The 14,673-nt window shown below is 44.4% G+C and overlaps 1 protein-coding gene across 2 annotated transcripts; it reads left to right on the top strand.

The window, feature by feature from the left end:
* Positions 1-2,962: 2,962 nt before the first annotated feature.
* Positions 2,963-14,123, top strand: LOC125298585 (von Willebrand factor A domain-containing protein 7-like). 2 transcript variants are annotated; one of them, XM_048249366.1, is made up of 16 exons: positions 2,963-3,299; positions 3,649-3,866; positions 4,545-4,817; positions 5,349-5,442; positions 5,646-5,774; positions 6,312-6,498; positions 6,926-7,104; positions 7,478-7,596; positions 7,786-7,902; positions 8,022-8,174; positions 9,687-9,819; positions 10,936-11,088; positions 11,218-11,310; positions 11,968-12,230; positions 12,725-13,021; positions 13,391-14,123. In XM_048249366.1, exons 2-16 carry the CDS (start codon positions 3,672-3,674, stop codon positions 13,772-13,774), a joined length of 2,769 nt encoding a protein of 922 aa, XP_048105323.1. In that variant the 5' UTR covers positions 2,963-3,299; positions 3,649-3,671; the 3' UTR covers positions 13,775-14,123. The 2 variants fall into 2 exon arrangements, with proteins under 2 accessions (XP_048105323.1, XP_048105322.1); XM_048249365.1 differs by having other exon boundaries at positions 3,265-3,299; positions 3,587-3,866.
* The last annotated feature ends 550 nt before the right edge of the window (positions 14,124-14,673 follow it).

Below are 14,673 nucleotides of genomic sequence, written 5' to 3'. Positions count from 1 at the left end.
GCACCAAAGCATTACAGTCACTTAAATCATGGACGAGCTTCCCACACCATTTCATATTTAAAAAAAAAAAAAAGAGCAGTAGAGAAGCAAGGAGTGTTTCTTTTTCCCCTCTGGCAAGAAAGTTCTAAAAAATAATACATGTGCTCATCACAGAACAGCACAGCTCCGTGATCGGAGTCTTTTCCACCAACAGAAAACCATCTCCCTTTCCGTTCAACGGTTCGGAACGCCCATTGTTGATAATGCACCCTTTCAAAACGGGTGGAAATTTGGGCTGGTTCACTAGATAGCACCAGGGTTCAATGAATTCTGAACGGAACCGTTTCAAGAACGGGTTCGTTGTCAGTGGAAAAACACCCATAGCACTTTCCACTTTTCCTCAGGTGGCCTCCAAAGAGCTGATGGGAGAACGAAGAGAAATGGGCAATTCCACGGAAAATTGACTTTTTGTCACATCCATAACGCCAGTGAAATGCCTTGGCATTTGTATGTGAATGATGACATTACTTTTTTGTGCATTTTTTCTCATGTACATTCTTCAGCCAAAAATAGCAAATGCTCAAATTTCATGTATTCATTCACACCATTCCAAACCATCACATTTTATTGGCGTTATGGGTGTTACAAAAAACATAATTTTCCATGGAATTGCCCAAATAATAATCACCTCTGGTCGAAGTTTATGTTACAGATCCCCAGCCCAGGTACTAATGTGGACTGTCCGTGCAAGTCTTCCAGAGAGAGAAATGCTCGGGAGAGCCCAGTCTGCAGTAGTGGACAATCCCACCACCACTACCTCCATTACTACCTGACCTGAGCGAATTGAACGTCAATTAGATCTCTTCTCATTAGTGGAGGGTGGAGAAACTTTCAGGCGATATAAGGAGGTGTTTTGACTAAAAGGACCAGTAATAACTATGCAGCTCTTTGGAGTCGGACAAAGCATTAGTATCTCCTCTTTTTAACCTGAACATGAAAATGGCTTCCCTACAATTGAAGTCATCAGTTCTTTCCAGTGCCACTTCATTACAGCTTTGGCTTCACCTTCTGCTTATGTACAGCAAACAAAGCAGATGAGCTTTTCACGACTTCAGACGGTGCAAAGATTTTTTATACCCCAGTTGTGGAGGAAAGGACCAATTAATTCCAGGACATCTGGGCTTGGCACACGACTGAAAACTAACTAGCGAATGTTTGGGCCGTGGCAGAATCAGGACTTTATTTCTCTTCAGCCACACACCACTACACACACACACACACACACACACACACACACACACACACACACACACACACAGCAAAAAAACATAACTGTCAGAAGAGGCATGAGCTTTACTCAAAATATGGCTTCTCATAGTACGTCACATTTGGGCCATCAATGTCACCCAGCATTCATAAATAAATCACGCTTTTAGAGACTTTTTCTTTTTCCATCTCGCTACTCCGCTGGAAGCAGATTTCTGGGATGGAAAATGAGATTTGCCCGTTTCCTCCGGGGGGCTGGCAGGGCTCCAGCTGCACCCAGATGCTGCTCAGTCTCGGGGCCTCCCGACGTGAGTTCTCATCTAGGCCTGGACCTGCTCCATATTCTGGGCACAAAGTATCACCAAGCCACCACCCCCCTCCCCTCCGCCCCCCCGCCCCCCCCACTCCCTTCCACCCTTCCACCCTTCCTCCTTCCCTCCCTCCATTGTCGTGACCTTATTTCTAATGCTGTGAAGCTAGAGTTGTTATGCTATACCTCTGTGAGATGGATGGCTTGATTTAAATAGGCACACTCGACTCCAGGTGTCCCCCCTGCCCTCCACCATAATATATACTGTACAGTATGTGCGGAATGTGCCAGCGTGCCTTTGGAGTGCGTGGTTTAGAGTGAGAGTCGCCGCTCCATCACTGATGGATGCCCTGGCGCCACAGTTCAGACGCCGCTTCGATAATGACTGTTTCTCTCACTCCCTCCTCTAGTGCTCCTAGCTTGTTATTGTCTGCACCATGTGGCGCAAATGAATGGGGGAGGAGGGGGTGGGTGAGGAGCTGTCGCTCTCTAGACGAGTCTGACGAGACGAGCCCCATGGATGGATGTGTTTACAAATTAGGCACTGGAGGGGAGGAGGGAACTGGGGCCCGAATTTCATCCTGGCTGCCGGCGCGAGACCGAGACGAGCTTTCGCAAGATGAAATGCGAGCGGATGCGTGCGGCATAATAAAAACAAATAACGGCGAAATAAAGCTGTTCCTGGGGAGAAACGGCAACAGAGTGACATGACGGAAGGGCCCACTGAGCTGCGTTTAATAGCCTATGGATTTCACATTAGCCCGTAAGAGTTCAGCTGCCCGCCGCATCACCACGCTAAGAACAAATCTATTTCAGCGCCGCAAAAAAACAAAAAGATGTACGAGTGCGGCATCTCTGGCTGCCATTTTGGGAAGACTCTTCCTCATCTTCTTTGTCACACCGACAGCAGAGCAGAGAGAGCTCCCGCAAGTTTTCTGCGGTGGGCGATAAGCAACAGATGCCGCGCTCACTTCAAAACAAAACTGCCCGATTGCAGCCTGCGGCTTGGCACGGTGAACTGGCACAAGGGGTTCAGGCGTCACTGGGAGGCCATTGCAGCTTACGTGAGGCACGGTGGCAGGGGTTTGAACCAGTGCCCACGCCCCTGCTTGCCATCTTTCTCTGGAGGGGTTGGGCATTTGGGGGTAGAGGGGGGTGTAGATCTGGAAGGGGAGGGGTCGGGTGAGGGCCCATCTCATCCAATTTGGGAAAGACCTGAAAATACTTCAGAGGTGCCCCCAGTCCAAAAGCAGCTTTGGCTGAGAGTGAGGCCGTTTGAACTGACAGGATGAGGTCATGTCCTGTCCTCAATATTGCTCAGACAGAAAAACAGTGGATGGAGAGATGTTACTTAGTTAGAGAGAGAGAGAGAGAGAGAGAGAAAGATTTTTTGAAAGAACCTATCATTTTTTTTTTTTTTTTTAAAAAAACCTATGGATTAAAACCATATTTTGAATGTTTGAAACAATAGGTGAAATTTGGAAAAATGTAACAAATAAAGAGAATGTTGCTACTTGAGACCTATTGTTATATTTTTTTACTTGTTTTCTGTTTACATCATGCTCAAGAATGTGATCTGTCTAGATGAGTAGCTTTTCCTGAAAACGTGATCTGGGTGATCATATCGGTGATGTCTTTATCTTGATATAAATGCAGCAGTGTCTTAGTGGTGAATGTAGTATGTGTCAAGTGCAGTGGCTTGCACAGACGGCACCAGTGTCCCTGAGGACTACATCTAGTTAAGGTATAGTACAATATCATGTCATGCCATGTCTAGTAAGAGCTCCTAGTACAATATCTCTAAACCGGATTGGCAAAATGACAACTGTAGTACTGTTGTGACATTTACATTGTTAACACTGTAAAGATAGTTTTGAGTCGCTGTGTTAGTTTGTGTCTCTGCATTTTGTTTAACGAGTTTACATTTTTAAAATTATTATTATTATTATTTATTTAAACAAAATGTATTTGTTCAAACTGAGTTGTATTGAATGTGATTTTAAAGACTAATTGGCCTCTTGAGTCTCCTAGCTACCACGTGTCCCCTCATTTCAAAGCCTGGATGATTTCTCCTGCTCCTCGCATCCACACAGGCCCTGCCATTTCCACCTTGAGGATGAGACTCCACACGCAGTCCTTCATCACCCTCCTCACCCTCACCCTCGCACTGACAGGGACTCTTTACGCCTTCAAGTTGATCTCCAGCGACTCCATGACCCATGACGACATCACCACGGCCGCCATACTCAACACCACGGCGGACGTGTGCAGAGCACTGGCAGAGCAAGAGGGAAGAGACTTTGTTTTGCCGGTGAGAAAGAAGCAAAACTAAAGTGGAGAGAGAGAGAGGCTCAGATCAAATAACTTTAAAGGTGCCATTTGTAATATCCGCCAAAAAATCAATTCATACTCCACATTCCATAAAAGATGGGGGCAGTATACCTCCAAAAGTGAGTTGGTCTACCTTAGAGTAACAACCGAGACACATGTATTGCAGTTTGGCTGGCTGTTATGTTGCCCGCATACCGCCTCCCATGGCCGAAACTGGTATTATGACACCTGTCGGGCTGTGGCTAGTAATTTAGCATGCTAATTCAGGTTGATATCTCTGCAGCACTATACCGTGTCATTTTTTTAATGACATCATCGCCCTTATTTCTTCTCATTCTTATGATGCGTGTAGCTCATTTTTTGGATATTTTTACCTCAATTCTTACACATGGCACCTTTTAAAATATTCACACACACACGGTTCTATGTTCTATTGTTTCAGAAGACTACGCAATTGTTTTAGGTTGTATTATAATCAGTGAGCTCATCTGAGAGAGAATCATTTTGATACAGATGCTTTGATGACTGGTTATTTTATTTAGCTTTTTTGGCATTTTTACTTGTACTGTAAGAGAAAGCACTTATTAGTCTCCTGAAAACCTTTTATAAACACGTTTCTTACATATATATTGACCTACAAATGCTAATTTTTCTCCAGGAAGGTTCACTGTCAGTGCAGAGCCTGTCCAAGGCTTGTCTCTTCACCGATTCTGTGAAGGCATTCCAGGTGGCCATCGGAGTCATAAGTCTTCGGAATGCCTTTGTCGACCTCCGGCACGTCCTCGACGAAGAGTATCACTTTGACGATGAGAGCTTTGTGCGTGGCCGCCGCCTCATCACCAGGGGTCTGGCGGCCGCCAAGGCCAACGTGAAGCAGGGAAGCCTCCGGGCGGCACAGCAGGCCATAGGGGAGATCATGCACACACTCCAGGTGACTCTGGCCTATTAGAGAAGAGAAGAGAAAAGTTCCACTCTATGCAGCTAGTGTGAAATCGCTCTGATCGATACGATCGATCTAATCTGCTGTATTATAATAATCTGAATAATCTGCTGAATGTCAAAATTGGCAGTCAGAGTATCTAATGGTCATTATTTCGGCACCTTTTTTGCCGCTCATTTGAAATATTTACATTCATTGTAAAAGCAAAGTCATCCATAATGCATCATGTGTTAAGTATGTGTTAACTATATCCATATCTATTAATTAAAGATGCTCATGTATTATGTAGTATTATACTCATGATGTATCCTTTCCTTCTGCTTAGAAGCTGATGATATTTTAATCATTGATTGATAATTGATTGTCATATGCAGCAACAGGTCTTCTAAACACATTATGTACCACATACTGGTGTTATTCATGCACTTTGGTTACATTATTCAATGTGTTGCTTGGATGGTTCTGTGCTGTGTCTTTAAAACATGTCATGCCTCTCTGTTTCTGTGTGCAATGGCATTTCAGGACTTTTACAGTCACAGCAACTGGATTGAACTGGGGAACAGGGCTGCCTTCTCCACCCTTATTAGAGCTGACCTTGCCTTTGATAACATCGCAGGTAGATACAAATCATGGGTAAAGCAGGTAGGACTGGACTAGCAGGTGCAGTACAGTAGAATACGGATCAGGAGTGATGCAATCGGATGCAACACCAGAGTGCAGTGAGCATAGACTGGAGAGGGGTTGTTATTTTGTTTAGTGTATTTGTTTATTTCATTTGAAGGGTTTTTTTGTTGTTGATGATTGTATTTTTTTAACCAGACAGTAATACACCAACGTGCAGAAACTGTGTGGGGGACAACTGTGACAACAACGTCCTGGAGAGCATCATTGCAGGGCAGAAGCTGACCTCAGGGTACTTCAGCCTGACCTCCTTCTCCAAACCTCAAGGTAGTTCCACAGACACTCTGGACTTCTGTGGAGCCAGATAAAGATGGTTTTGATTTTTTAAAGAAGATGACTAGTTTATTTAACACCCCCTCCCCACCACACACACACACACACACACACACACACACACACACACACACACACACACACACACACACACACACACACACACTCCTTGCGCAAACACACACAAACACACACCAAGGGAAAACAAATCCACAGTCAGCTCTTGTTCAAATCATCCATAAGCCCTCTGCAGAGCTCTCTATTTACTGAGGCCCGACTCTTTATCTCCAACAAGACATTTAGTGTCTGACCACACGCTGTGGAGGATGACAGATGTCCGCTCTGGAGTTTCCCTGGCCGCAGCACTGCACGTGTTCACTCGGTGGTGATATAGGGTTGTCCCCCCTAGGGGTCAGGGCTTTGGGACAAATGGCCGCCTCTTTATCTGTCTTATCCTTCTCTCTTTTTTTTCCTCCTTTTCCTCTTCATTGTCCATCCGTCTTTTTTGTGTGTCGTGTGTCCCTCCCGAAGGGAAGTGCAGCCACGGGGGGTCTGCGGACCTGACGAGCCAGACGGAGCCGCGGGGTGGCATCAACAAAGACGCCGTGGACTCGGCCCACGGCAGCCTGCACGCCGACGCAGCCCGAGTCGCCACGGCCGCCACCAGCCAGCTGCTGCAGGACATCAGAGGAGCGGTGGGGGACGAAGACTTCCTACGGTGGGTCACGGGGGACAAACTCTCTCTCTCTCAGGCTGACTATGTAGAGAGGGGGATAATCCAGCCAATTTAGACCGTGTACAAGAGGATGTAGGGTGTGTGATATCAAGACAAAAGGGTTAAGTCATGTAGGGATAGTGACCTTATGCACTCATAGTACGCTCTACTTACCGGTAGTTTCTGACATTAGCCATTTTAGGTATCTGTACCAGTATTGTACTGCAACAGGCCCAATAAGTTGAAAGGAACTACCAAAGTAGCTCTCGGAGGAAAAAAGGTTGGAGACCCCTGGTCTAAGCTATATAATCTGTGTCATATCTTATCATGGTAAAAAATGTGAATTAAATTAATGGAATGTGATGCAGATGTATAAAAGATTGACGTTTATGTCCTCACTTTTTCTGTCTTTTCCTTTGTTTGTTTTTAGTTTAATGGGCATCTCTCGATCGCCTACGTCCTCTTCCTCTCTGGTGCTCTGCTTTGTGGTCGACACCACGGCGAGCATGGCCAGTGTCGTTACCGAGCTGAGGAGCCTGGCCGCCACTGTCGTCAGCAGCCAGTCCAACAAGCCGTCCGTCTACGTTCTTGTCCCCTTCAATGGAACTAGTGAGATACCGATATGCTAACATGAGATACCGATATGCTAACAAACACACTAAGTTATGCTAAACACATACCCCCATGTCACGTTTGCTGTTTATCAAATACTTCAAACACCTCACGCCTGACTTGGCAGATTGGCACCATGGATAAGTCTCTGGATGTTTGGTACATTATACATTATACCACCTGGTTAACGCTCTTTAGCAGACTATGTGTGTGTGTAAATGTTATGATCTCAGACTATACATGTGTGTGTGTGTGTGTGTGTGTGTAAATGTTATTTGATCTTAGACTATACATGTGTGTGTGTGTAAATGTTATTTGATCTCAGGTGTCAGTTTGAAATGGGTTTGTCTGTGGTGTTCCTCATTCTCAGGTTTTGGCCCGATGATGAGGACGGGCGACTCTGATGTGTTCTTATCTCAAATCAACACGCTGTCTGTCAGTGGAGCAGGGAACCGCTCTGAACCCAGACAAGGCTTATCTGCACTTTTGGTAACCTTACCCTGGCGTCAGGGTTACGATATCATAGGATGGTTATTGTGTGTAGTCAGTGTGTAGCATGTTTACTGTACATGAAAAACTGTGTAGAGTGCTGGTAGAAAACTCCATTTCCCTATAATCCAAATCCCAATAGATCTATAACAAAAACCTTCATTAATTGATTCTGTCTCTGTTTCTCAGCAAGCCCTTGCTGGAGTCCCAGATAGCTCTGAGATCTTTGTCTTCACCGATGGTCCACCTGGAGACTCCCATCTGGAGAGTACTGTGACAGCCCTTATTGAGAACACCAAGTCAGTGGTGAGCTCACAGAACTAACCGACAACATGTAACAGGATGTCCTTCCTGTCAGTTACATAAAGTATCTACATACAGTATCAATCCAAATCTCTCTCTGTCTTGCTCTCCTGTTTCTACAGGTGAACTTCCTGTTGACGGACCTGAGCAGTGCGGAGGCTGGTGACCTGTACCGGTCGCTGGCCCAGCTCTCTGGAGGGCAGGCGGTGGGGGTCACGGAGCAGCAGCTTTCTCAGGCTCTCAGCCTCGTCAGCGACTCTCTCAGCCCCGCTCTGGTACACAGGCCTGCTCTCGCACTTTATTTGATACAGTGCCCCACGTGGTACAAAGTGGCATTACAATGAAAACTGCCTGGACCTGCGCTGGCTGCTTTGCATGCTAACTTTAGTTAAAGGATAATTCCGGTGTGATTTTGACCTAAAGTGTCTTGAAACATGATACCAAGTGTGAACGTATGTCTCATAGCTCACCTCAGCTTGTCCCCTGCACTCAGAAATCTGGCGCTAGTTAGCCAATGCTACCAACAGGGTTTTGTTGTGGTGCCTCAGGCATCGGCCTAGCCATGCAAATAAATCACTGTTTTACACCATTTACGAGGCTCAAAGTAGCTCCATACTTCATTGGTAGACTTCCGAGGGCCTTGACATTTAAAACGAGACATGGAGAGATTCAGTTGCTTCCAGTAGCAGCAACTGGAATCCATGCATTTCCACTGAATTATTTTTGGAATCTGACCCCTTATCATACCTGTTCATTCGTACTCGTCGCTCTACTTATCGTGACTAAATTCAAGATGGCATCGAACGGTAAAATTCCTTAAGGTACTGTCTGTATCAATAATAATAATAATAATAATAATAATAAGCTTTATTTGTATAGCACCTTTCATACACAGAATGCAGCTCAAAGTGCTTTATATTTGAAGCATGTAACACAATGATAGTCAGTCAGTCATTATCAATCACTTTTCTTTGCTGTTTATGATCTACTCAGCAACATATCAAAAATATAGAAAATGACGTCATAAGACTGGCAGCCTTAACCCTCTTACCCCCCACAAGCACGCCATATGGCAACTGTGGCAAGGAAAAACTCCCATATTCCAGGAAGAAACCTTGAGCAGAACCTGACTTAATAGGGGAGCCCATCTGCTTCTGGCTGGCTGCGCCCTCAATAGTAGCAGATGTAGAATAATCTGAAAATGTAGTCTACAGGATAAGATGAGTTAACTAAAAGCTTTCCTGTACAGGTATGTTTTCAGATCTTTTTTAAAAATATTTACTGAACTCGCCTCGATATCAATCGTATTATAAATAATCTACCAGTGCTTTTTCAAAGTTCTCCATCTCCCGTTCATGTTTCAACACACTTTAGGTCAATATCACACCGGAATTCTCCTTTAAGTGGATATCTGGATCATCTGTTTACAAAATGGTGATTTCTTCGCATTGTGTTGTTATTTCTAGGCCATTTTGTAATGTTTAAACTTAAAAAACATATACTTAGCCTCTTTTACAGTAGGCTAAAAAGGGAAAGGTTGTTGTTAGGGATATAGAGTTAGGTTTATAAGGTAAACTCCTAGCTAGTTAGAATTAGTTTCATAGCTACCATTAGTGAGTGAATTCAAATCTGTTAGAAAATGCTTTAGAAAAGTCTTAACTCGTCTCTTACAAACACAGACTTGGAGTTCTTCAGACACATGTAACCTACCTACACTAAACTACGCTTCACTGAAACTAAACTCAGTAGTCATCTTTGTCTGAGATCCACATGCTCCGTGCTCCCAGGCAACGCTGATCCAGGTGGTCAGAAACCCGGGGGCCTCCGAGACGTTTTCCTTCACCGTGGACTCGTCCGTGCAGACGCTGCTTGTTTACGTCACTGGAGACTCCCCGACGTTCACCATCACCAGCGCTTCAGGTGACCTCACGAAGCAGAAAATTCTTTTAACAAAACAAAAGCGGATTGCAGCCGAAAAAAATGTAACTATTTGTCTAAGAGGTGCATTATGCATCAACAAACTCTCAGGAATGAAAGTCTATCCAACTATGCTAATGAACTTTTTGCCCTACGAGCTCTGAGTCTAAGCTAATCTCCAAATTTGCATGTAAAACAGACATTTAATGTAGCAAACACTTTTACCCTAAGCAAATTTGAGGAAAGGTACTTAAATATTTTTCATCAGTAAGTGTAGCCCACCCTCTCAGCATCAGTAAGTGTGTAGCCTACTCTCTCAGCATCAGTAAGTGTGTAGCCTACTCTCTCAGCATCAGTAAGTGTGTAGCCCACTCTCTCAGCGTCAGTAAGTGTATCCTACTCTCTCAGCATCAGTAGGTGTGTAGCCTGCTCTCAGCATCAGTCCCATGGCCTTCACTTTGTTTTATCTGTCAGGTGATTCATCTGCATATACAGGAGAATATACTCATAAGCACAATCTGTACAGTACATGATGTGATTATTTCTACTGGCCCATTCAAATGAACTTTGACTCAGACTTCACACAGGATGTTAAAAATAGCTTACCCTTTTATGTCACAATTAGAGCCTCTGTGTGTGATTAAGTATGAGTGAGTAATTAAGCTTCAGTCATTAAGTATTGTGAAATATTCATGAAGTAAGAGTACATGGCCATTAGCTCACTCTCTTTCCTCCAACCCCCATCTAAAGCTTTTCCTTGCCCTATCAATACCATGGGCTATGGGCTATGTGTGTGTGTGTGTGTGTGTGTATGTGTGTGTGTGTGTGTGTGTGTCAGCCTGATTGAGGCGCATGCAGAATAATCCATGCAATGACAGTCTAGTAATGAGTCAGAACAGAGAGGGATTTCCATATATGGTAAGAGGGCCTGTAGTTCACATAGCGATATCTGGTATAGAGCATCTATTGCGGTGTCCGGTTTGAATGCTCTTACTCAACATAGTAGCACAACATTGACCCTCTTTGTCGTATAGTTCATCATTCTCTCTTTTTCTCTCTCCCTCTCCCTTGTGTACATCTTCCTTGTGTCTGATAAGAGGTTCAAATCTGTCCCTACAGGTGCAACACAGAGGAGCCAAGAGGCCAGCGGACGTTTGGGCAGCATCCAGAACGTAGGCAACCTCCACACTGTTAGACTGACCTCCCCACTGCAGACAGGCCAGTGGCAGATCAGCGTCGTCTCCTCCCAGCCGTACACACTCAAAGCTATTGGTAAATTACACAGATAGGGATTCAAATATGAACGTCTATATGATTTACTGATCATTGTGCTAACAGCTCAGAGTTTTGTGCCTTTCCCAGCTCAATAATAACTTTTCTGTGTTTTTTTTTATACCTCAGGTGAGAGTACAATAGACTTCTTCTTTGAGTTTGTGGAAGTAATCCAAGATCCTCAACCAGGATTCACAGTTCTGGATAGCAGGCCACAAGCCGGTAGGAATATTGATGGTTTCTCCACACAGTAACTCACTGTCCTGCTCAGAACACACTCAATTTTCACTGTGGAATACAGTCTGGAGTGGAATACAAGATTTATTACAAATTTATTACAAATGTATTACTGTCTCAACTGCTCCTTTTTTTAAATTATTTATGCCTTCATTTCCCAAAACAAACAGTCTCTTTTAAAGCTGCCAGCATCTGTTTTATATTATAATCCCATGGAGTAGACCCGTTTTTGAAAAACGTTTTTTTCTGCAGTTCAGAGTTGGCCTGGCCTCTGCCTGCCTACGTACTTCCGCTCAATTTCTTTTAGTCTGGTTTCCAGGCTAGTTCAGAGTGTCTTTTTAAAGTTGAAAAAAGTTCTCGAAAGAAAAACACCCTACACACAACAAATGTACACTTTTTATTAATAATAATTCCTCACTTTACTGTAAAGTTTCTATAACTGAAATGTATCAAAAAATTGTAGCATTGTCAAAATATTCAACTGGTATATAAAGAAAAAAGTAAAACATATATATTTTCTTGTATTTACCAATACACAACAATGGAAAAAACTATTCAAGCTTAAAGAAAGAAATTAAAGAATTATCTGACTCTCCCTCCCCCCCTCTCTCTCTCTCTCACTCTCGCTCTCTCTCTCTCTAGCTGGTGATGCCTCTCTGTCAGTATCTGTGACTGGGGGCTCTGCTGTGAAGGTGACCGAAGTGACTGCAACACAGGTGTCCGGTAGCGGTGCGGTGCGGGGCACCCTGGAGCAAACGGCAACCGGTGACTACCTGGTGACCATGAGGGGCCTTCCAGCGGGACGCTTCTTCCTGCAGCTCAGAGGACTGAACAGCTCGGCCTCCAACGAGGTCTTCCAGAGGCAGTCCTCTACGCAGCTCATCACCTCCACAGTGGCCGTTTCAGTAAGATGGACAGGGTGACGGATAAATAGCCTACCCAGTGGTCATGTGTAATGCTAAACCTTCATAAGTGTGTATGAAAAAATACAGAATGAAGAGATCCATCCTACACTGTAAATAATGTATTGCAACTACCAGAATATAACTTACATACACATATATATTATATATACTGTTTACCTTACCCATGGTAATCTGAAGCAACACCAAACACTATATTGGCTTAGTATGACTGCTGACATTTGAGCCGAGAGCAAGATCCATATTCATTAGAGTGACATGATTGTGAACCATTAGCTGTTTAATTGCCCAAGGGCTTCTGTTTTTTTCTATTTCTCACTATCTAAGTCACTCAGTTCAGTTCTGTGTATTAAATCCTGTAAAAAATATTCACTACCATGATTCAATTTAAATACTAACACAGAGGATGTTTATGTTGACAACGGTGACACAGCTGTTGTTAGAAACCATCAAACTATAATCCACCCCCCCTAAAGGCTCAAGATGATGGCGACTGGAGACCTGGAACAGACTTCAGTGTTCCATTCAATGTGACAGTGGGTAACGGCGCTGGCGGAACGGTCGTCGTTCGACACTTAAACGACCGCGGGTTTGCCACGTCCTTCCCCAGCAACCTCACGGTGGGGTCAGGGGGCATCGCCGAGGGCAGCGGGACCCTCTCGGCCCCCTCAGACACAGCCTCAGGCACCGGTGTTGTACTTGTTATTGAGGCAGACTCACCGGGTAGCGCTGACTTCAACTACGTGCTGGTGCGCTTGACCGTTACTGCTGAGGTAATGATTCATGTGTGGTCAGAGCTCATTTAAGAATTGTGTTTCCTGTTCAAGTTTTATCTATGTTTTACCTGTTTGTGCATTGTGATTAGAAAGGTGTATCCTATGTATGCTAGTTCACTAACGCTAACATTACATTAACCATAAAATGCTGTGGTACTTGCACTACAAGTTGTTACAGCATAGGTCTGTAATGCACAGGTTTAATACTTTTCCAACATCACTTTCATGCAATGACTATGTGACTGATTTGACTTGGAATTTTTCAGCTGCTTGTTAACTCTATAGCTCCTTCTGCTTGCATACTACGCTCCATTTGTTGCTACTACTGCTACTGAAATCGTCTAATTTGACCTTCCTGTTCTCAAGGTGACGGACATTACTGCCCCAACGTGCGAGATGGTTAGCGTGAACGCTAACTGCACCGGCAACTGTAGCCTGCAGATGTGGGAGTTCACGGCCACCGTGAGCGACGGCCCCGGTGGCTCGGGGGTGGAGCGCGTGTCCGTGCGCGAGGCCAGGGGCACCCTCAACACCACCACTGTTCTGGGAGGCGCGGGCTTCAACGTGACGCTGGTCTCCTTCACCACCACCTGCTGCTTTGGGGAAGTGGTGCTGGTGGTGGCGGACGCAGTGGGCAATGTGGGGACCTGCTTCATCTCGTCAGATGGAGGACGCACACTTAGCCTCTCGCTGCTACCTCTCTGGGTTAGCATGGTAAGTCTCACCGTGGCTACGACTTTATACAGCTAACAACAGGGACCCACTGAGCATGATCTGTGTGATACTACAACACATGTTTGTGCATTTGTTATGAAGATGACTTGAATGAAAAGAACATTTTGTGCCATATTATCAGTTTGTCAATATTTCAGGATAAGGAGAAATATAAAAATGTTTAATATTCATTTGATTTGTAATCTAATTGGGCAGCTCAGTTTGAAACAGCACTAAAGTGGCATGATGTAAATATCTTAAATAAGTGGATATATCTTATCAAGATAAATATAACATATTTCTGTTATGGAGTTTTGTATCAAACTATTTGTTATAAATGTAAAATATTGGATCTCCATTAAACAGTAATGATGTAATCACTGAACCGTTTCTCCTTTTACCTTTCATTTTTATGTAGTATGCTTTAAAAACACCTGCCAGGTCGATGAGAGAGGTCTTTCTTACGATTAAATAATACATGGACATTTCCCCCCTTTCATCTGTGGCGAAGTGAGGACCAGATAATACCACATGGTTGAGCACATCAGTGAATTCACTTCACGTCACTGGACTCTTTGAGGGTAATGTGCACTAGAGAGCGTGTGGAGGGGGCCTCTGAAGGGCCTTGTTAGCCGTTAGCCATCAAAAAAAGGGATTCTATCGTATCAAACACTCTCCCGTTGTCCTTGTCTGGCATTGACCCCAGTTAATATTACCCAGCTTCCCACTGTGGCACACGTGCCTTAAGAAGAAAATGTATTCTACTCTCACTTCTGTAGCTGAACTGGACTCTTTGAGCTTCTGGCTCTGGGAAAGGCTCGGGAAAAAGGGCAATTTGGTGACTAGAGAAGGCTTCTATGGCCTATGTCCCTAACTACCAATGATGGTGCAGCTCCTCAGTTGAGACAGAAGCACCACTCTTGGGCCTACAGCCT

The sequence above is a fragment of the Alosa alosa genome, chromosome 7, assembly GCF_017589495.1.
Source record: "Alosa alosa isolate M-15738 ecotype Scorff River chromosome 7, AALO_Geno_1.1, whole genome shotgun sequence".
Lineage (NCBI taxonomy): Eukaryota > Metazoa > Chordata > Actinopteri > Clupeiformes > Clupeidae > Alosa > Alosa alosa.
This window is presented reverse-complemented; position numbering and strand designations above follow the sequence as displayed.